General features: G+C 43.3%; 1 protein-coding gene across 1 annotated transcript; it reads right to left on the reverse strand.

The window, feature by feature from the left end:
• Window positions 1-205: 205 nt before the first annotated feature.
• On the reverse strand, window positions 206-21595 carry GLP2R (glucagon like peptide 2 receptor). The gene is made up of 13 exons (XM_053453467.1): window positions 21514-21595; window positions 12785-12881; window positions 9805-9912; window positions 7998-8122; window positions 6089-6195; window positions 5544-5700; window positions 4759-4918; window positions 3778-3838; window positions 2461-2530; window positions 2287-2375; window positions 1634-1772; window positions 1268-1309; window positions 206-752 (listed from the first exon to the last, which is right to left on the reverse strand). Exons 2-13 carry the CDS (start codon window positions 12867-12869, stop codon window positions 420-422), a joined length of 1476 nt encoding a protein of 491 aa, XP_053309442.1. The 5' UTR covers window positions 12870-12881; window positions 21514-21595; the 3' UTR covers window positions 206-419.
• Between the last annotated feature and the right edge of the window lie 1147 nt (window positions 21596-22742).

Below are 22742 nucleotides of genomic sequence, written 5' to 3' on the forward strand. Positions count from 1 at the left end.
ATAAAGCAGTTTTGGCTCGAAGCGCTTAATGTTGAGCTGTCTCCGTCATAGCCCAATATGCAGATGAAGTCATTTGCATATTTGTCTGTTTACTGCTTGAAGGCCAGCCCACCCAAATAGTCAAAATGCAACGTTTGAGCTCCCTGTGCCGTTTAGTTTACTCCTTATTGCTGATTTTGTGTTTTTTTACATATTTTTTAATGGAATGTCCTTCTTTTGATGTTGTTTTTCCAAGATGGTATATTTTGAGCGTTCTAAGAAGCTGTTTGTTTATCGTTCACGGTAATTAGTTCTCTGAACACAGTTAAGGTCGGACTCCGGGGGCCCCGACGCGGCCTTGGGATCCGTGTCTCAATGATTTTTTTGTTTGTTTGTTTTTTAGAGACTTAGCGGAATACGTTGCGTGTCGTATGAAGCCGTTATGTCTCGCTCTCTACCATTGTCTCCTCTAACGTTTCGCCCAGCGTCAGCCCTCCATCGCTGCTTTCCGAGACGCTTCCCCTTGCAAAGTACTCCAGCTGGGTGCTTCTCTGGGGGTCGGACTCGGCGGTGACGTTAACGGTGACGTGGAGGAGCTGGACGCTGCTGGGCCGCTTCACATCCTGGTAGAACCCGTTGCTTATTAGGTATTTTTTCCGCGGCGGCTTAGAACGCTTGGTTTGATGCTTGTCTCTGTTCCCGATCAGACAGTTTTGGCAGGGGACATAATGTAGCAGGAAGAGATTCCACTGCTTCCGGAGCTCTGCTTGGACCTAGAAACGGAGGAGATAAGAGAGACGTCAAAGTCCCACCTGAATTATAAAGCATTCGCCGTTATCTTCCTCGTATAATAATTCTAGAAGACTCCTCCGATAAGTCAGGAGAACCCCGCTGGCGTAATTCGGTGCCCCCCCCCCCGGCCCAGCCGTAACTAACTCTATGCCAGTAATTGTCAAACAGGTCTCGTCGTTATTACGTCTGACATGTCGGAGACCGGGGTATCAATATTCCCATGGATTGTCCCAAGATGTTCCAGAATTCCGGAGGGTGGTGTTCTTTCCCCCTTGGTCTGATTATAGCCCATAGCTGGGACGATTCAATTTCCCACCACTTTCTACATTCATTTTATTTTAATATATTTTTGAATAAATGGAGATTTTAAGTCTTTTTTCTCTTTTTGTATGATTATTAGGGATTTAGTTCCCACACTGCATGCCCTCATATATTTTACTAGGGTTTTTTAGGGGCAATTGCTTGAACACTGAATTCGTGCCCTGCTTTAACGTACCTCTGCGTTTTTGAAGCAATATAACATGACAACCAGGAACCCCTAGGAAACAAAACAGGATGAATGCGTTAATTTTATACGTACCGGGTGAAAGAAAAAAAAACATTTTATCGAGTGACATTTAGAAAGATGTAAAATCACGTAACCTTCCGAGATCTCAGCCGTCCCCTCTCAGGTCTTGAAAGCCTAAGTGACTGCATCTCACTAAACGTCGGTCTCCCTTTCTTCTCTGAGAGCCATGCAACGGTCTCCGTTTTTTGGTGGAGAGCCACGCTTTTTTCGGCGTGCATCTGATCCACCCCCACCCCCTATAGCTCCTCATCTTTAAAAGGCAAGAAACCAAACGGTCCCCCCCCCCAACTTCACCTCGAAGGATCCCATGGTGAGCTCGAGGAACAGCAGCGCCTGCTTGGTGCGACCCTCGAACTGTTCGTTGTTAATGAGTATGAAGAGCAGCTTGTGCGTCCCCAGCAGAGGAATCAGTATAAGGGTCGCTCTGGCCAGCCTTCAAATAAAATTCAACGTATTAGTTATATACATATTTATATCGTTTTTATATAATATTAAGGTCTAGAATTAAAATTCACTTCAATCCTGTCCATTATTTATCACGGTTTTATTGGACGTTCCATTTCTTCCTTTCGATGAAGTCATTTTATAATAGAACGTTCGGCAATAACGTCACTGTTGGGAGGTTCTTCCCGCGGTGCACCGGGTGTCTCCTTCCTGATTGGCTGATCGATTATGTATCTATTTAGACCTTTCGAAACTTGGAGGACTCATGGGAGAGCCTCGAGAAGCAGCTATCCGACCCCCGATAAAAAGGCTTTACTCTAAAATCTCTTTACGGTGAACATTTAAAAAAAATAAAACAATAATGGCGCAAAATAAGTGAAAAAACTAGGTTTAGCAAATTAAAATCTCCCACTTTCTCATTAGATTCTCCGGCATTGGGATTTGACTTCTATATTGGGGGTAAACTGTCCATTCTGCGGCATTGAGAAGATCTTTATTCTTACCGAAGTTTATAATCTGTAGATTTCACCTGCTGAGCCTTGAGCTTCAAATGCAGAAGTTTTAAGATCTTGAGAAATATAATGAAGTTTATCTGCAGAAAAAAGATTAATTGTAATAAGTCAACATATTGCCAGCCGCACAATAACTTCTGACCTAACGAGCTGTGTTCTACTTACTAAAATACACAGCAACATCGGCCCTTTAATGATCCACCAGATCCCCTTTTTTTCATTTCTCCCCCAGCACCTAAAAGGGGAAAATAAAATGTTAAATGGAGACGAACCCCTCATCCGAGATGCTCGGAAATAGAATTTTAGCTTTCTGTTAACATGAAGACCTTTAGGCCGAGGAGTGAATGCGACCTCTGGATAACCACACAAGGTTACGTTAGAAAGAAGTGTATTTGTGATTATCGTGCCTCGGGAGCTGGAGGTTTCTGCAATATTTAAATGCATCTTCCCATATTATAAAGCAGTAGAGAAACCCTTTCCAAGTTTTTTCCCCCCTACATGCAATTCCCATGTTGGCCACATGGGGGATGTCTTGGATAAAAGTTGGCAGCATCCAGACTGGATCCATTCTGTGCTCCTTAGTGTTTTAAGCATTTCTCTGTGTCTATTTATTAAGAGGTCGCGTCCAAAAACATTTGTCGGGTTATTCGGCTGTCCTACCCCTTCTAACCTGCCCTTACCCAGCCTTATTGCTTGTCCATAGACTTTAATAGCGAACGGCTCCACCAGAGAAGGAGAGTGCAAAGCAAATGTACCCAAAAACCCACAAATATAAATAGCTATTTTTGTTTAAAGCACTTTTTGAATGAGATATCTCAGAAAAATCCAATCAGACTTTTTATTTTTTTTTATTTAGCAGGAATATCCTTGCGTTTTTTTTTTTTTATAATTTATAAAGCTGCATTAAAATGGCTAAATATTGTTTTCTATGCCTTTTTCCTGGTGAAAAGTATTAACTCCGTGTGCGTGTTTCTCGCGACTGTATTACTATCCAGAAATATATCAGATCCTTTGAAATCCTCTTATCCAGCCGGTTCTGCCATTGTCTGCCTCTGATTTATGGGGGGGTAGTTAAATGATCGATATTTACACCGTGTATGCGGTCTTTAGGGAACGGATAATGCATCATTGTGTCGTTTGCTTCAGAGGCAATCACTGTGACCCAAAAATCAACCCCAACATCTCAGGAGACATCATTTATTATACCTAAATTCAATAGGTTATGGGGAATTATTATTAAAAACCATATTTACAAAGTACGGTAATAAAATCAAAAGAGCCGAATTACAATGTAATGCTTTTTTTTTTTTTTTGCGTTGGGTGGGGTATTTTAAGTTTAAAAAAAAAAAAAATCACTAGAGAATAAAGTGTCATGTTTATGCTTTTATTTTTTAGGGTTAGTTTTGTGTCCTAAACACCTCTCCCATAACACGCGACATCTTCACACTCGCATTCCAAGAAAAAAAGAAAGTAAAAACTTACACGTTATTTTCGAGGTACACTCGGGCTACGACCCACGGTGTCATAAAGAGCAGCGGGCAGACTGCGGAGCGTAAAGAGAAAAAAAGATTCACGTGAAATGCCTGGATTTTTTTTGGGGGGGGGTTAACTTTTTGGGGGTTTTGTTTCAAATTCAAACTGAGCGCACAGGAAAGTCTTCAAATCAGGGCTTCACTCTGTCATTTTCTCCTCTTTACTTAAAATTACTTTTGAAAATTACGTGAGTGACCAACATTTACTTCTAAATTATTGTGGGGGGGTTTTTTAGGTCAAAATAATAAAAGCTAAATATTTATTAAGATATTTATGAAGTTAAAGTAATTGAGAACATTAAGAAATGGTGTCGTGGTTTGTCCTGTTAGATCCACGGACCCTCGCGCTCTGGGACCGCTGCCCACAGGGGCCGTTTATACAGAAGATTAGGGGCTTTGAGAGAGGACAAAATCGTATATTCGTTTTAAGGGGGAAAAAGCCTGAATTTTGTGTCCCAAAATATTTGGGTGACCTCTCGTGTCTGAACCAAAGTGCGGACGTCAATAACGTCCTAGATCTCAAAAAGAGAGAAGGTGGGTTTATTTTTGGAAAATTTGAATTAAATGATTTAAAACAGATCTTAAAGGAAATAAAATCCTTTTACGTTAATGAAGAAATGAGTTGAGAAAGTTCGGAGAACCCGTACGCGATGTTCTGTCGCAGGAGTGGAAGCTGCCAGGGTTTTAATTAGTTAAAACGCTACTTATTGATGTGATTGATCCAAAAACATTCATCGCGGTTTGTGCGTTTTTATGTTGGGAGAGGAGCTTTGAGGCTTTGCCTTTTCGTCGGATTGTGTTACGAGACTTCGCTTTTATTGAATGTTTTTGTGGCGGAGTCAGTTATGGTGGAATTATATGATATGTGCATGGGAAATGTTTGAATATTGAATATTCTGTAAATAATTATATATGGGACCGGTCTACTTACACCACCCAATTGCGAAATATTTCATGAGAAGCCCCCTCTCGGACAGCACCACGGTCACCAGGATAGTGTGCAGGTAAATGCCTTCCACCAGGAGCCAAAAGTAGTTTGTTCCTATGAAGAAATGCATGAGGACCTGGACGACGGTGCATGCGGTCGCTTCCTGGAAAAGGGAGCGGAGAAACGAGACGGGGTGAGTTAGAGGGCAGCGGAGCAGACAGAGTATAAAACAAAAAGATGGCTCGCGGCTTTCATACATGACTCACTGCTGTACAGTTGGCAGCCATTCCTGATGTTGTCTTCCCCTAAACTTCACAACTACGCCGGCCAAGATCCACAATAAAGTCTCAGAAATGTTGGTCTCCTACAAACTTGGCCGGTTACCCCCTCGCCTTCATTCCATGCCTACAGTTTGGAAGATGAAACCACCCCAGCCATGGCGATGACGTCTCTCAATACAGGGCCGGTAACACAATAACCGGTGGCCTAGAGGGATCACAGGTGGCTTCTAAATCCTAGATCCCAGAGGTTTTCGAGAGATTACAATAAAATCTCCTTAGAGGAGATCCCAGACTATTGGTGGCCACCTGGTCTTTAGTTTGTTGGGAACTAGTCTTTCTTCCATCCCAAGCTGGAGGCCGCGTACAGACTGCGATGGCTTTTGGTGGCCATTTTTATGAAAACGAGTCACCGAGACCTCCAAGTCTCATGGGTCTCTCTCTAAATGCTATCCCATTCTAAACGCCCGCGTCACTCGGTTTCACAGCTCTACACGAGACGACATCTACCTCTCCTTTCAAATACGTCATCCACCCGTTCTCATCGCTCGGCTTCTTGGCGTACGCGTTCGTGTGAACCATGTCCTTCATCAAGACGGCCACGGCTTTCATAATAAATGAGGCAAACATATTCATGTGGATGTAATTTCTGGTACAGTGGAGTTTTCTGCAGAAATAAATGGAGCGCGCATGTTTGCTATTATTTCTCAAACGCCAAGCTGTTCAGCATCATTTTTCTTCTGATATTGAAATTCATATTTTTCTATTCATACTTTCTATATAAACCTCCTAGAATGGAAATTTACACCCTCGCGTCCCCCCATTTTTGTCTTTGCTCCTGGCTAAGGGGGATTTAACACGTGATTGAGAAAGTGGCGGATTCAGAGATACCGCCGGCTTAAAGATGGAAAGCAGAGAATCATAAATCTCCTCACAATGGCTGTACGGTATTTTTGCGGTAAATCCGGGGATTGTGGGCTCTCTGCTGCGCGGTGTCCGGTTACACAGGATGTGTTCTGCAAATTCAAACACCAGTTTAACCCTTTGCTTCCTACCTAAATATTAGAAGAATGAATAAAGCCAGCACCAGCGTGACGAGGGATATGGAGTACCCGATGGTGTACGACACGCGGATCAGCGTAAGGAGAGAGTGTTCTTTCTCCTGTCGAGATAAAAACGGGTTTATTAAATTAGAGAGTCTTTAAATACGCATAGTAAACATGTAACATTTGGATAATGTCTAAACTCCGAGAAAACTTCTTCTCGACACGTTATGGAGAGCCGGCTTTTGCCGAACCCTGGATGGTCGCCCGATAATTGCCTTTGGAGAGTCTAGATTCGAGCTTCCCCCAGGTTAGGCGTGAGCCAGGCTTATATCGCTATCGAGACCGTCTGGTGATCGGATGTCTTCTGCCGTGGTCCATGGAGACCCCCGTGTCAGAGCTTGGGGCTCGCTGCTCATCACAGCCGAAGAAATAGACCCAACTTCTGAGGAGCCGGCTTAAATGTGCGATTTCTAACATAAATCAAAGAGATCCGCCGGGAACAGAAATGCATTTGGAGAGCCACAATCTCATCAACCAGGCTGGGTTTTCTGTTTTGATTATTTTCAAGTGTTGTGTGTGCTTTTTCATTCTGAAAGAGAACGCACGGTGTTTCTTCCTGCCCTATTCATCTGCTGGGTGGAGAGGCCACGATGGGTCCTTTGAAGATATTTCATTGTCTTGGACATGGGGGCCACCTCCGCAGTCAATAATCCATCAGGAAACCTGGATCATTGAGGCCTGGATGGGTTTCTGAACGATAGAATGTCTGGAAATATATATACAAAGATTTGGGTGTCTTTGTGTTTTAAGTATCTGATGGCGGCAAATCGTCTTTACCTGCATCGTTGAGAAGCTGCCTCGCTTCTCCTCCTGAAGAAAAATCCTGCAAACTATTAGAAGAGGGAAGGTTGCTGCTCCCGTGGTTTACAAACAAGGTGACTGTCTAACTCTTCTGTAATCTGAAGACACGCCAGCATGTTGGGGATGGAGGGTGAGATTTGGCAGAGGAACGGGTCTGCGTTGGTCTCCGGTTAGAGGGTGATTAAATACATTGAAATATCCTTGAAAAAAGTGAAGAATCGGGGCAAACCGTATGACATGTTTTGTAAACCAAATAAATCCTTCTTTGTCCAAAGACAGATGTTAACGTTTTAAAAATAGATCTGAAGTGTTCTCCGTTTAACCTCTCATTGTGAAGGATTCCATATGGCTGGAGAAGCGGGGTTACACACTGCCACACACCCAACGGCTCCCATTCCTCGTTATAGAAAGCAGAGCACCGGGTTAACAAACCCAACGCGCCGTATCCAGCGCAACGCGACATATTTACAGAGCGTGCTATATGTGTGTGCCGTGAACGGGCCCTGCAGAGGCTGTCGATGAGGCCAGAAATCCACGAGATCACATATTATACAATGTAACGTTCTACATACATCCAGCTGGAAGTGACAAGTAAAAGGAACCCCCGGGGTGAGATCTCAAGTTACCTCCACGGAGGTGCAACAGGAGACCAAAAGAGCGGTAACTCGGCAGAACCGTATGTAATACACTTTCCCCAAACTGAATTTGCCTGGAAAGGGATATTTCTTTGGTTTGTCATGTGATACATTAAACTTACCTCCTTACTTAACATGTCAAGTCGTTTGAAAGGACATCTACCAAGACGGCAAACCGAATTAAAGTTTGAATGGATGATGCGGCATGTCGACTGTTTCCAGCTAAGGAGTCCATTGTGCTGTTTAACGAGGGCCGTTCCCATCCCATTGGCCCAACGGGAATCAATCAATACCCACCATACAAATCATAGGAGATGCACATTAACACGCCTTTTACAGCGCAAGATATCCAGACCCCGAAAGTATCTAAAAATCCAATATAAGAAGAAAACAAAATGCAAAAGGAAAGATTTCTGACTCACATTCTCTTTGAAGAGATTACTATTAGCAGAACATTCCGTGACATCCCGCCAAATGTTTGTGGAGTTTTCCATCGTTTGCCAGACACCCTTGTCGGAGCAGTATCTGTATACATATCCCGTGTTCCCTAGAATTAAACACGAGAGGTCAAGCCATCGCATCGCATTCATCTTCTGTGTCTTACGTGTTAACATCCTAATACTTTGGCTTTACTCGGTGAGAACGCGGCCGATCTCTCTCTCTCGCTCTCTCTCTCTCTCTCTCTCTGGTTTTCATACAGCAGATATCACTCTTATCAGGACTTTCACCCTCAATCTACATTTCTCAGTCAGAAAGCTCGCTCGGTGCCGGGTTCACCACTTCTGAAACTTCTGTTTGTTACAAAGTCTCTGGCGATCTGGAAGCGTTAACGATGGCGGAACACTGGAAGCCCTCGATGGACCGGAACGCTAAGCTATTACATTGGAATAATTGTTGGGTTTTACGACCCTTTGGATGATTGGCTACATAGTGATTATTTTTTAGTGTTTATGAAATAATCCATACCTCGTTTGCAGTCACGCAATGGGCCCGTCACACGGACGAGGGTATTTACTGTATATGAGTTACGACTCGATTCCTGGCCATGGACTTCTCATCCCAACTGGCAACGCTTTTACCGTTGGCTGTCTTGTAACTTTTAAGACATCTAAGCTATCCTACAGCTTCGCGTCTATATTTTATGAGCTGGGATATTGTGTTTCCGCGTCTTGTCGCCATTGGCTAGGACCGCGTCTTAACCCTTTGGGTCTTTAGTACGTTTCTAGCCGTGTGCTTATTATATGGCCAATTACTGGATGCAGATGGAGGAATAACTTTCCAAGATCTTGCTTCTTTCCCAAACCAGACCTCGTATGACCATTTCAGTCATATCCCCCGTACAATGATTGGAGAATTTCAGGTTATTTTTTATAACGTATAAAAAATATATAATTTATTTTTATAAATTGACTGCAAATGTCCCTGTACCAAGGGCGATGGAGATCTCACCAAAACGGCATTGACTTTTATGTGTGTGTTCTCATGTTAAGGGGGATTACATATAATATACACGCGTGTGCGGCTTGCGTTAAAGAAGTTGTAAACAAAACTTGCTTTAGAGTCTCGTCCTTGTAGCTTTTTAATTCAAGGCTCGTAAAACATGTTTGTCACCAAAACAAATCACTTTTCTCATCGTGTTCGCGTAGAGCTTGTAAACAAAGGGAGAAACGTTCCTTGTTCTTATTAGATGCTGCGATGTGTTTGATTAAACTAGACCTTCGGAGATTGATAAAATTACCGCTAGTCCCCGGGGGCCACACAGGTGAGGAACACGCGTGTTTACATTTATATACAAGGGCACGTGTTCGGTAAGTGGAAACAGATTGTACGGTGACGGGAGTTTGTTTAAGCCGCGTTGGCTCGAGTCGTTCGTTAGAAGCCCTCGGGTTCCCCGGATCCTGCGTATATTAATGAGATTGCATGGAGCTTTGGGGAATCTTTACAGACAAAGGCACTTTATATGCAGGAATATGCAAGAAGTATCTTTTTTTAACCCCCAAAAAGTATAATTTTGAGCAAAGATTCCATGTTTTCCTTTAAAACTAAATTTGGCGATATCGTAAAATCATGCATTTTAATGAGAATTTATGAAGATATGTGTGTGTGTGTATATATATATAATATATATATACGTTATCCTATACATGAGAGGTTTTAGGGTCGGAAAATGGGCTTGAATACAAAAATAAGTAACAAATATGGCTACCCGCGTCCACGGATCCCCAGTACCTGTTTGGTCCATCCACGGTAGATACCACGGGCAGGGAACTGATATATTTCCTGGCGGAGAGTACGGCCAACAGGCGAACTGATCAAACGTGCCGTTGCAGTATACCCCTGCGAAGAAAGAAGAAAAGAAGTCTGATTCATTGGCTTTGTGCCGCGTTCTTTATCCATACAGCAGGACTAGGGCTGAATAATGGATTAAAACCAGTGCCAAAAGGCGGTTTATCTCTGAAGTGTGGTGGACCTTCCACGAGGCCAAGCTTGGTGGGGACCGTTTTGGAATCCCAGCCATGGATAGTCATGAATTGAGGAGACCAGATCAGGCCTCACCAAAGATACAACATGCGCTCGAGTCGCCCAACTCAGAAGGCTCTTCTAGGATGACAACCTAGAACCCAATAAAGAACAGAATATACAAAGATCTGATGGGACATCCTGCCTCTTTCAGGGCCCCCGACATCGATATCACGTTTTTTCCCATCATGCTCTAAATTTATGGATAATCTAAGTGCAAATACCGCAGTCAAATCTGGAACGAGGAATGAAACGGCGTATAGACTTTACTTGTTGCTTTTTCCAAAGGAAATCCCTGCTTTGATAGATTTTCCAGAGCGAGGATCGTGGACCATACCATTTATCCTCCGAGATTTGGAGAGGATGCTTGCGGGGGCATTTTCCTGCCTCTGTCACGCATCTCGCTTCACAATTCCTCTTCGCAGTAGGATCTCGTCGTTTATTTTTGCAGAAGCTCTGGAGGGAAAGCTAACTCTGAAATGTGGCCACGAATGATCGAATAGTATGTACTAAAAACATATGCTGAAATGTGCGGGCGAGAGGCACGACCTTGGGGTTTCGTGGCCTCCTCTCTAGCACCGGGTTTCCTTTCTGTCCGGAATCCATGCGTAGCCCGTCTCCAGTATGTTTGGGCCGGGAACCATATAACCTCTCGTCTTAGAGTTTATATTAACGTGATGTCGTTTGCTGATGTCACTTTGGCCCTCCTACAAACTCCCTGTTTAGTGGATTAGCCCCGCTAATCCTATTCATAGTAAGATTACTGACGCTTCCATAAAAACATGTCTTCCCTCCAGATCCGCAGAAATCACCCCGTTTGTTACTCATTCACCTTGGATCTTGTATGGTCAGCTATCCTGCTGCGTGCGCGATACGGTGGACCCCTATCTTTTTCTTTTATATATCGCCATTGGCGAGCGAGCCGCGGCAGTTTAAGGAAAGTAAGCACTTTACAAGGGAAAAAAAAATACTTGAAAGATAATGAACGATCTATATTCACGAGGGCTCGTGCGTTCGTGACGAATCCGATCCTCCCTCGCCTTCTAAACGCTCCGCTACTGGATTTTATCGTTTCCTGAAATGCCGCCCTTTTGCTCCAATGCATCCACAGAAATGCTGACGAGGAAATAGCTTTAAGACACCCTGATTGGGATTGACGGATGCGCATTAACGGCATCTCATAGATTATTAAGGAATTTATTATAATAGAATGGCAGCTCCTAGTCGGGATTATTTGGCGAAACAGGAAGTTGTGCTGGATCTCCTAAATCATTGAATACGGACTTAGATTTGAAATGGGGTAAATTAAACCATTTTTTCAGCATTTTGGGTAATACAGTAATACACACTATATATATATACCATGTAACGTTAAAACAAAATATGGAATCTTGGGCCTGAATTAGGAGAAACGGTTCTGGGGCCAAGTTGTACATAATGGGCAGTTACCATGGAAACCATAGTCTTTCTGTAGATTACTTCATGTTTGCTCTAGAATTAATCTTTGTACGGGGCACGCTGCTGTGGGTAGAAGTGTATTTAAAAGACATGATCCCCCCCCCCACTGGGTTTAATGGAGTAGTCCAAAGGTGTCCCCAAGCAGTACCTCTGTGTGGTGGTTTAACCCGGTAGCCTCAAAGGGGCGGCTCTTCCAGAGACAAAATGGCTCTGTGCATGCAGGGATTCACCACCTTAACTCTTTCACAATTACACAGGATCTGTCGCTGATCTCCAATAGTTAGAAACCGAAGTCGTTTTCCATCGCTGGCCGTTCCACCTTGAAATTTCTATATTAGACTTTAAACTCATAAAGAATACAAAATGTTCCTGCGCGTGAGAGGATGTTTTCCTCGCTCTCAAACCATATTCTTCTCTTGTTTTTCTTGTAATCAGGATGATTAAGTAAAAAAAAAATAAAAAAACCTGCTAACGAATTGCCGGGAGTCCTGCCATGCTCGGGAGTTTGTTTTTTCCTTTTCCTTTGTGATTCTCCCACTCACACCAGGTGCTGCCTGAGAGTTCTGAGTCCGCTTCTGCGTATATAACGTGCCACACATGCATCCCTCGCCAGTTTACCCCCCCGTCCCAATTACCCCCCCCCCCGTGGTTCTATGCTAGACATGCAGAGAGACGGATGTAGGGGCCGGTCCATTGTGCAGAATTTAACCCTGCGTGGGGTAGGCATTAGGCAATCCTGGACATGAGATAAGACCAAGGGCCGAGCGCGGTTTGAGCTCTTACTGTTGCCGGATTAGATGAGACGAACTGCCCCTATCCGATGGCAAATTCTTTGAGAATGGGTTCCATATTAAGTAAAGTCAGAGGGGGAAAGAGCAGATCCTGGGGCCCCAAAATCCTTACACGATGGGGACCTCCTGCTGCCGGCGACCCCCTCCATCCAGCAAAACCGCTAGCACTTCATTGATTTCGGGAAGGGGTCTCCAACCTGTAGGCAGCCGCCTAATTCTTATTGCACTCCCTGTTCTGTTACATTGTATTGAAATCGTTTGATCGCAGACCGTACCTTAACCCATCCCTGGGCGGAACGCGCAGCGAACCTAAGAATTATATTTTTAAGGAAAAGTATATATCGTTTCTGTACCACATCGAAAAGTAGAAAGATCGGTGAATCTGCACGTTTCCTGCGTTCATTAATTGTATTTTTCTCCTCTGACATCATCTCTCTTACCGGTGGCCAAAGCGCGTTCCCGTTCCAGCCGCTCCGTGCATTCCTGCTTATACTGAGACCACTTCTTCATGGTGTTCTTCAGCATGGACCCCCCGACCTGCAAAAACACACAAAACAAAAACTGAATCACGTTCCCAGCGTGGGGGTCCTTTACTCAGACGTGATTTAGGCAAATGGTTTGAGTGTCAGACGCAAACGGATTCATCAGGCGTGTGATCGGGAATAAAAACAACACCTTCCGATTCTGGGGCGTTTAAAAAATAATAATCATCATTATAATAATAAAATAATAAAAAAATAAAGTAAAATAATAATATATATAATTCTGATATTACGTAAGCCATGTTCAAATTCCCTTACTGTATTAGCCTCAACCACTTCTGCTGGGAGACTGTTCCACTTATCTACCAATATTTCTGATCGTTTTTCTGATCTCCATGGCCCCGGGCAGAGATGGTAGGAATATGCGAATTATCCTTGCAGTGTATTTTAATCGTGTATAGAATATACCACTTAAATATACGCAGAAACGGCCGCGTCGGCCCCCACCTGCACCCATTCCTTCTCGTTAATGCGTTTAGCAAACTAAAGATATTTCGCTGCAGAAAGCGCTGGACGGATGAAAAATGGGGCCGGTAAAAGCATGGAAATTCAATTACCGGATTTTATAAATCTCCCCGTCTTCTCCTCCACGCCATCTCATGGAAGATCATTTACAACATGCGCATACCCCGGCCTTTTCCCTATTTATTAAAAATTATGCTAATGGTTTTTAATAATAATCATGACCCCCCCCTCCCGTAACGCCGCTCTGTGGTGTGTGCGTCGTATCAAGTGGCTCAGGGCCACACGCCATCGATATAGGCAGTTTTTTGGGTTTTTTTGTCAATTAAAATAAAGAAAATGTATTGGAATTGAGAATTTTTCATATATATGGAAAGTATTTATAAATACTCCTATATAAACCCCGATCATCCGCCCTAACGCCCGCCCGCCCGCCCGCCATTCCACCCGCCCGCCATTCCACCCGCCCGCCATTCCACCCGCGATAACGCCATATATCCCCGCCCCTTCACCTGCCATTCCACCCGCGATAACGCCATATATCCCCGCCCCTCCACCTGCCATTCCACCCGCGATAACGCCATATATCCCCGCCCCTCCACCTGCCATTCCACCCGCGATAACGCCATATATCCCCGCCCCTCCACCTGCCATTCCACCCGCGATAACGCCATATATCCCCGCCCCTCCACCTGCCATTCCACCCGCGATAACGCCATATATCCCCGCCCCTCCACCTGCCATTCCACCCGCGATAACGCCATATATCCCCGCCCCTCCACCTGCCATTCCACCTGCGATAACGCCGTCGCCTGCAGTTAATGGTTTGATTTTCGTAGCCCCCGTGTTAATTTATTCTCAGGAATTATAATCCCCCGCCGTGGATGTTTGGAATATCTCTCCCAATGTATATAAATACTTTCATTAAGTACCCGAGGTTTCATCATCCTTCACCAAACACATTTTTCCTACTGTTTTAGAGGTAAATATCCCAAAATGTACCGTGTGAGATGAAACATTTATCGCGGGGTAATAATATTTATCGGAAAGGATAAGATGATATATGATGAGATGTGTAAATATCTCGTGCCGGAGATGCTGCACCCTTTACAGCTCCCAGCCTGACTGTACGCCTGCAGAGGACTTTAGAGGTCATCGATCATTCAACGCTTCCGAACCTTAATAAAATAAAATCCTCATACTAAGTACTTTAATATGCAGTCGTGGGGCTGCCAGGCTGGATCTTAACAAAAGTTTTTTAATTATTATTCTTTTTTTCATTTCCTATTTAAAAACTTCTAGCATTTCTTCCACTTCCCAACAATTTATTTGATTTGATTTTTTTTTTTTTTTGTTTTACATTTTTTGCCCCAAACATCAGGAAAGCACGGCATCGCCGCGTAATTCTACATATTTGAAATAACACAAACGTTCCCCCTCCTGTTTGTTACATCAAAGAGACGGCGGAGGATACGAGCAGTAAGTGCGTGGCGTTTTCTCGTCCCATTATCCTAATAATAATAATTAATGGGGAGCATCAGAACTTTTCATGTCCTCCCGTTGGCTCCCAATTACCCTAAAAGCTCTCGTGTTATTAATTATCCCGGCTTTATTTCTCGTTTCTGTTATTACAGAACTTGTTGCAGTTATTTGGATGCTCGCCACCGGCCGCTAAAAATGTAAACAACTCCCTAAACGTATAAACTTCTGCGTGTCTGCTCTTTCTCAAACCTCAAGATATTATTAATACCAAAAATGTACAAAAACATAAATAAAAAATACAACAAAAACTAAGAAATGATTACCTGGACGTCACAAATCAAATGATATTATACAAAAGTAACATTTCTTACATTCTTTACAGAAAAAAAAGGAAAATAAATTAGCCGGGAAAAAGTTACTTCAACACCCACAAGAAAATCACATTTATACTCTCTAGCCCGTTACGCGCATGATCCGTTTCATTCTTTCTTCGCATTAAAAACAACCTAGAAGCTGTTATGAAGTTTTTTTCCACCGTATGGCAACAACCTATCAGTGCCTGCTTTTATGTTTCCATTACAAATGATAAATAGGATTATTTCCATTTAAACCCAGTTTCAGATAATTAAATACTATTATTTTACTAAACTTTGCACAATAATGCATTGTCGGCACCAAATATTTTGAATATATTGGCTAAAATGTTTAAACGCCTTTTTAGCTGAAACAATGAAAAAAATTAATCGTGTCTGACTACAGGACCGCCGGCACGAGATACGTTTATGGGCTGCGACTGTAAAATCAGAGTGAATTTCTTGGTGTTTTTTGGATATTTTTGGATTCTGTTTTTTTTTTGGGGGGGGGGCATGTCGTGTTAAGAATAAGATTACATTTTTTTTGCTTTTTGTATCCGTTAGGACAGTAGCGAGAAACGGCCGCTGTAATTAAACACAGATGTGCGTCTGGAGAAAACCTTTTATTTTTTTTAAACATCTGGCCCGCCGTTTGCCAAATGATGCCTTTTCTCAGCATAACTGACAGGGCTGCGAATGGCGAATTCTGCTCAAAGCTCGGGGGGGGGATTTATTCGCGTTTTCAGCCGGTACGGAGAACGGTTAATACTTTGGAATAATTCTGATTTCAGGTAAATTATAGTAAAATCGTTTCATCGTAAAACTACCATTTCCTGAAACCAGGGCTTTTAATAAGGCGTTATTTTATAGGCTGCAGACTCTTCTTCCATGCGCGGACGGGACCTGCAGGCTATGGGTTTGGGATGGCCGGTCCTAGAGGTTTGTCCTGTAATCGTATTCATATAACCCCCCGTGTGCTCGCGTTTCACCGCTGCCGCTGCTTTCTCTGCACTTGGCACGTAACTCACCGGGAACGCCAAACGTTTACCAGATATCAACAAAAAGAGAAAATCTGCACCCTTTTCATCGGAAAATGATGTGAAATCCGCACTCGCTGTGATGTTGGAGAGTCCAGATCCTCTCACCTACACCTTCTAAACAGTCAATCCGATCACACCAAATCAAACCCTCTACTGGATTAGCCGCTACCACATCTGCAGGGAGGCTGTTCCATTTATCTACCACTCAATAAAGTAAAACGCCCTTCAAGTCCATCTTAGCCTCTGACCCTCTAGTGTTAGATTCCAGTCTCTTGTTTTTAACTTTTCTCCTCAGTCTCTTTCTCTCTCACTCTTTCTCCTCTCTCTCACTTTCTCTTTTCTCCTCCGTCTGACTCTCTCTCTCTCTTTACTTTTATCTTCCGTCTCTCTTGGTTTTCTTTTCTCCTCCGTGTCTCTCTTCTCTCCTCCATCTCTCTTTCTCTTTTCTTCTCTATCCCTCTCTTGCTTTTCTTTTCTCCTCTGTCTCTCTCTCTCTCTTTCCTCCCCCAAGCCGCACCATCTTTCCTGATCACGTTCACCGTGCATACTGTTCCCCGTTTCCATCATAAAATGACATCTTGTTTCTGGCCTAATGAATTTACGTCTTCGGTTCCGTGCTTTTCCGGCAATTTCTAACGCTGCGATGAAACCCCGAGCGCTAAGAGGCCGCTTCATGCGCCGTTAAACGTTTCCATCGCTTGTGTATTTCCAGCCATGTAGGTTTTTTAGACGTCCAAACCGCAGAAACTGTGTTTCCGTCATAAATCTCTCCCGCGCTCTAATTCTGATAAACAGAACGTCGCTTAATCCCACAAATTATCTCCCACATTTCATAAATATTGTGATCCCGCGCAGGACCTTGCAGGAATAAAATGTAAATCTGTGAATTATTCATTTTCACTTCTAATCTACCTCTGAAACAAAGAGCGATTTCACATGACGGTTACTACTAGAGTTCCAATAACGATAACTTTACAGTAACATTACCTCCGACAAGACACGCTATCCGCAGTAAATGAACGCACGTTATAACAGAATAGTACAGAAGAAGGGGCCCTGATCCCAGGAGCTTACACTCTCTTTTTCTGAATAATGCATTTGCTATGCTCCAGTGTGCTCCGGGACATATACGGTAAAGTCGGTAAAACGCGGGCTCCTGTAACCTGGGCTCGATGAAGCGTCGGTGGCGTTGAGTAGATGGAAGCCAGGAGAACTCAGCCCAAGAAGTCAATGGAAGTGAACTTTGCAGAGTATCAGAATCGGGGGGTCTTTCCCAGTGCGAGGGGTATCGGGGTTTACTCTTAGGTTCTTGCCCACTTGGATAATGGGGTCAATGAATTGGGGAGAATGTAAAAAGAAAACTCTAGAAGCATCCGTTCTATTGGCTTCTGCTGGGAATGAGTTTAGATCTTGGGTGAATTCTCCATGTGGACGCCATTAAATATTTAAAGAATGGAGAACTCCCCCCCCCATGAGCATTTAAATAGAAAAACTTGATTATTGAGACAAATGCAGCTCGGTCCAGCTGTGTCTCTGAACCCCTTTCTGCTGAATGGCGACCTGAAGACTTTTTGAAGAAGACTTAAGAATGCCGGACCTGAATCCATCTTTCTCCCCCCCCGGGCATGCCCTCTGTTCCCGGCTCTCGGTATTTCTTCTTAAAAAGGCTCCTCGATGGGGATGGTAAAGAGTCATTTGAAGTATAATTTGTAAAGCCATCGTGGTCATCAGTTGTATTTATTGAAGACCTCTGTGGTCTCCTATTAGACGGTGAGCCGGTAGAAGATGTTTGGTAAACGCTTTGGGTTCCGTGGCAAGGTGTTTTATTAGTCCGCTGCGATGGGTTTGAGATTTGCTCTTAAAACAATAATAGATATATTTGGGTTTGGGGTAATTGCGCAATTCTGATAGCTGTTTGGCAGATCCGGTTCCTCTGATTCACGGTCTTTGCCTGGATGTCCGCGTCTGAGCGTCGGCGCTCCGTGTCCTGGGTGGGGTGATTGTTTTATGGTTTCTCTGTAACCCCGTAACGTATCGGCGAGTGACTCATTCCCGATCTTACTAAGTAAATAGGCCGCTTTGAGTTATTGCTCGTTATTACGCATCCAAGTCTCTGTAAACAGATGATAAATGAAGTGCTTGTATAAACCTGCTGCTCCAAATGGAGACGATCGCCAGTAAAATAAGAAAGCATTAGTTATTAAACGCGTCAACTCGGGCCGCACGCTTTATAACTCCCAGCGAAACGGAACTGTGCGTTATTATGGTAAACGGTATAAGATCATGCGCTGACGGGGAGAGACGGAGGTACAAATGCGTTCATTCGTCCAGATGCCCTCTTTGGCCGCAGGCATTTCACGCATCGAAATAAAATGGCGTTCCTGCCTGGCATGCTGTTTACATGGCCAGGGCCGGACTGGGGATGAAGCGGTGGCTCGCGCATGACATTGGTGGCCACCAGCCGGTGGATGGGTGAGAGGCCACACGCTTTTATGATCATGTAGTATGTGGCCGCGCATGACCAGCCGGCGAAGCCACAGATTGCGTGTGTATGAAACGATGTGGGCAAGCGCCTGGAGTGCCAGCTGGCCATGTCTTTGGCAGACACCTTAATATCGATGCCATCAGCCATTTCCTCAAAAGATAAACGTTACTGTTCGGCTTGATTGTCCAAAAGGCCGGTCGTCGCCATGTTTTTTAACTTCTAAGACCGGCTTTTATCGAATGGCTACTCAAACACAGGGGGCGATGGGGTTTTTTTTTCCGTCTTTAGCAGACTTTTCCATCTGCAGATTCTCTATAGTTCAGAAATATTCTTGTTTTTCCTTTTGCCGGCGCGTCTTTGTTGTGGATCCACGCAGCCTGACGGCGAGGATTTATCGGGACTCGTTTCCCATCAGTCATTCCGGTCTGAGTTCTGTCCAAACAGGATTTGCTTCTGCTGTTGTACTGTAAGTGGAATATCGTTATTATTACCCGCCGGTCAGAGAAGAGTCTGAAAAAGGCAACGTTTTAACCAAAAAAGTGAACAAAAACGTCTTTAGGAGTAAAAATGGGGGTCCAAGATAATTTCCCAACAGGCCAATCGGTGCGGTTCTTGTTGGCGCAGCCTCTAATCGCTGGGCGTCTTACTGTTCCCATGGAAGATTTCAGTTGAATTTGGGTTGATTACAGAGCGTGGCCTCGGTGAAGGGCGTAATAATTTCCTGAGGTTAATGGGGGAAGGGATCCTCTATAAGATAAAATAAATGGCCATTTTTTTTCCTTTTTTAAGACTTTTTCCCCCATACTCAGCGCTCCTCATCTATTATCCACTTCAATAATATTTATTTTGCCAACGTGGAATCTCGACGTCGTTGGCCGGCTCATCCTCCAACGCTAGCGCAACAATATATCATATTATAATAAAAGCCCCAACATACTACAGGGTGCCCAAAAGTAACCGGAGATCCTCCCTGCTCCCCATAAATCCCAGAGCTTATTTACGAGGCACCTTTTTGTTGCATTTGGAGCAAAAACTTTCCTAAACCCGTCCGCTGTGCCGCCCCACTCATCGCTTTCCGCTGACCGCAAATTCTTATCGAGATAACTTTCTTGAAGTTTTTTTTGGAGAAAAATCCTGAATTATCTTTGAAACGTGTCTTTAAGTAAATATAATAATTTCCAAGAAAAGGGTTAATGGCACCTGACAAACTTTCGACTTTTTTTTTCCAGGATTGGTAAATTTTTCGTTCCTTCGCGCAAAACAGAGCTTTAAGTAATTTAAACACTTTATGATTTGTGTCTCAAACACCCCGCTGCCTGCGCCGCTTTAGGTATTGTAGGAATTCCGATATATATCACCGTTAAGAATGCAGCCCACGACTCCAACGTAATTCAGATTCTGGACTATGACATACTGTCCAAAAATACACATCTATATAAGGCAGCCCTCCGTCCGCCCGCTTCACCTCTGATCCTTCAAACATGATTTCTTTTTATTTATCTTCCAAAACTCAAAATGTATATTTTTTTTACTTTCGCCCTGTAATTTTTAACACATGCAACAATTTTATTAGGAAATATCAGGCAGAGGTTTGTATTTTAATATTTAATTAAATTAAATAAAAATGTTTATTTTTTGGTCATTTAACACATTTAGAACAACTTAACGCCAAGTTTAAAACAATAATAATGATAATAATAAATAATAATAATAATAAATAATAATAATAATAATAAATAATAATAATAATAAAATATATATATATATAAAACAATATATTTCAGCAAGTAATATCTAAACTAAAAATGCCTTAAATAGACCCCATAATACCTATAATCCCAGATAATTGATATTTTGTGTCGCGGCGTATAATGTAGACAATAGAGCCCTGTCGCTTTAAATAGTCACCTGATCATTCCGGGAACGCACATTTTTTTTTATTTATTTTTTTTAGTCTGGCCTAAAAAAGGGAGCCGTATTATAAATTCATAAGTAACCCTTTGTAACCTTTGCACTATGATGCAGCATCTATGACACAAAAAAAAACTATTACTGACCACAAAAGGTTTCCAGATAAAACCGAGAAAATCCTCCGCATGGTGAACATCGACAAGATGTTTGTACGCCAAAGCAGAAGGAGTTTATTTCGAGCCGCAGACGATGGATGAGGAGCATCACGAAACATATACAACCAGATCAATGTAATTATACCCCCCAAAAAAACACTAAATAAATAAAAAAATAGCTAAACAAAAGTCAAAATGTTATAAAAGTTATCAAAATAAAAAATAGGAAACGTTAAGTAAATTGTAAAATATTTTACAGTAAAAATACCTCGTGGCAGGCAGGGCAAATATCAATCAACATCGACAGGACAGACTGTTTCAAAAAAATTATATTTAATAGGTTTTAAGGTTCGATTTTGGAAGCATTATATAAAATGAAGTCAATTATTTAATAATTAAGATAAGTTTAATGAATGTTACTATTGTCATATAAGGTGCCTTCATAAATATTTTAATTCCAGTTATTTTGTTTTAAATCAATATAAAAGGTTTTATGAATATTATGATTTTTGGATAAAATCCCCCAATAGATATTTTAATTTCCAGAAATGTAATTTTCAGGCATAATTTTTTTTTTAAAAGTTGCATGATCTATTTTCCGACTCGATAGATAATGCAGGCTAGAAAAGTCCTGGCGGGAATTTGCCCCTTTATTGTAACTCACGGCAGTCTTCTCTGAACCTCTCTGCTGTCTAAGAGACGTCCCAGACGCGGGATGGAACGCCAGAACTCCTCTTACCTGTCTCACGGGGAGCAGCACGATGAGCAGGAAAGCCGTCCTGTAACCGCGCTTCGCGTCCGGCCGTCTGGAAGATGCCCCCATCGTTTGTCGATGATCGCCACCGCCGAGAGCTCCCTTTATGTACTATTTACTCTGCTCGGGGCTCAGGACACCGCCAAACATTTGGAAATGACACGTTTACAAGCATCACTAATGTGCTTTCTGGCAAAAAACAAAACCCCTTTACAATAACAGAGAAGCTGCGGCTGATTCCCCCGGCCCTGCGCGACTCGTAAAAAGCTTTGAAAACATCTGCGTGTCGGTGTGGAGCGGAATGACGCAGCGCACAGCCCGGATCGCAGCCTCTCAGTTATGTTTCTGGAGCAGACAGAAATGTTCCTTGTTCTCCGTCAGACACAGCTGCTTTTTTTCTTATCTGGACATCCAATGGGAGCTTCCAGCGAGGGTTCAAACGTTCCAAACTACGCACCCAGAAGAGGACGATCTCCCAGCATTTCCAACTCCGCTTCGCTGTAGTGCGTGGAGTAACCTTTAAAGCCGCATTCCAATAAGCGTTATTATCGGAACCTCGTACGGCGGGGCAGGTGGACCCAACGTGAAAACGGGGAAAGGATCCGTGCCGGGGGCTTCGATAACCCGGAGATTTTCGCTTACCAGAAAACGGAACCTTTGGGGGTCAAGCGAGATCCAGAAATACAATTAATAGTAATTAATCGAACATAGACAGCGTTCAGCCTCCAACGTTAGGGCGCCAACGGTCAAAAGATCAAACTACACCTAAAATGCGGGTAACCGGGGATGGAGCAGACCCCGGTCCATCAAAACCTTGTTACCCCCATGAAATGCGAATCCAACCTCACACCAATGAGTTGGAGCCCAAGTCGGCCCCCCCTGAACCCCAAATAAATGAGACCACACAAAAAGTTTAACAATTTTATTTATGGATACATTTTGTCCGCGGTGCTTTCCACGCCGTATCTCCGCACCGTGACGCTCAACATGCCAAAAAAACGGGAATATAAATATGCAAATAAGCGTAAACATTTTAACATTCAGTACGCTTCATTAGCATGAGTTGGCAAGCGAGCCAATCCAATGCACTTTACAAACAATAACATCAACATAAAATAACCAATGTACTGTAACAACCCCGCACCCCAACCCCCCCCCCCCCGGCTGGCAAAGGCCCAGCCACGGCAGCCCATATCCAACAACCGGAATCACGA

Source organism: Spea bombifrons, chromosome 13 (assembly GCF_027358695.1).
Source record: "Spea bombifrons isolate aSpeBom1 chromosome 13, aSpeBom1.2.pri, whole genome shotgun sequence".
NCBI classification, from domain to species: domain Eukaryota; kingdom Metazoa; phylum Chordata; class Amphibia; order Anura; family Pelobatidae; genus Spea; species Spea bombifrons.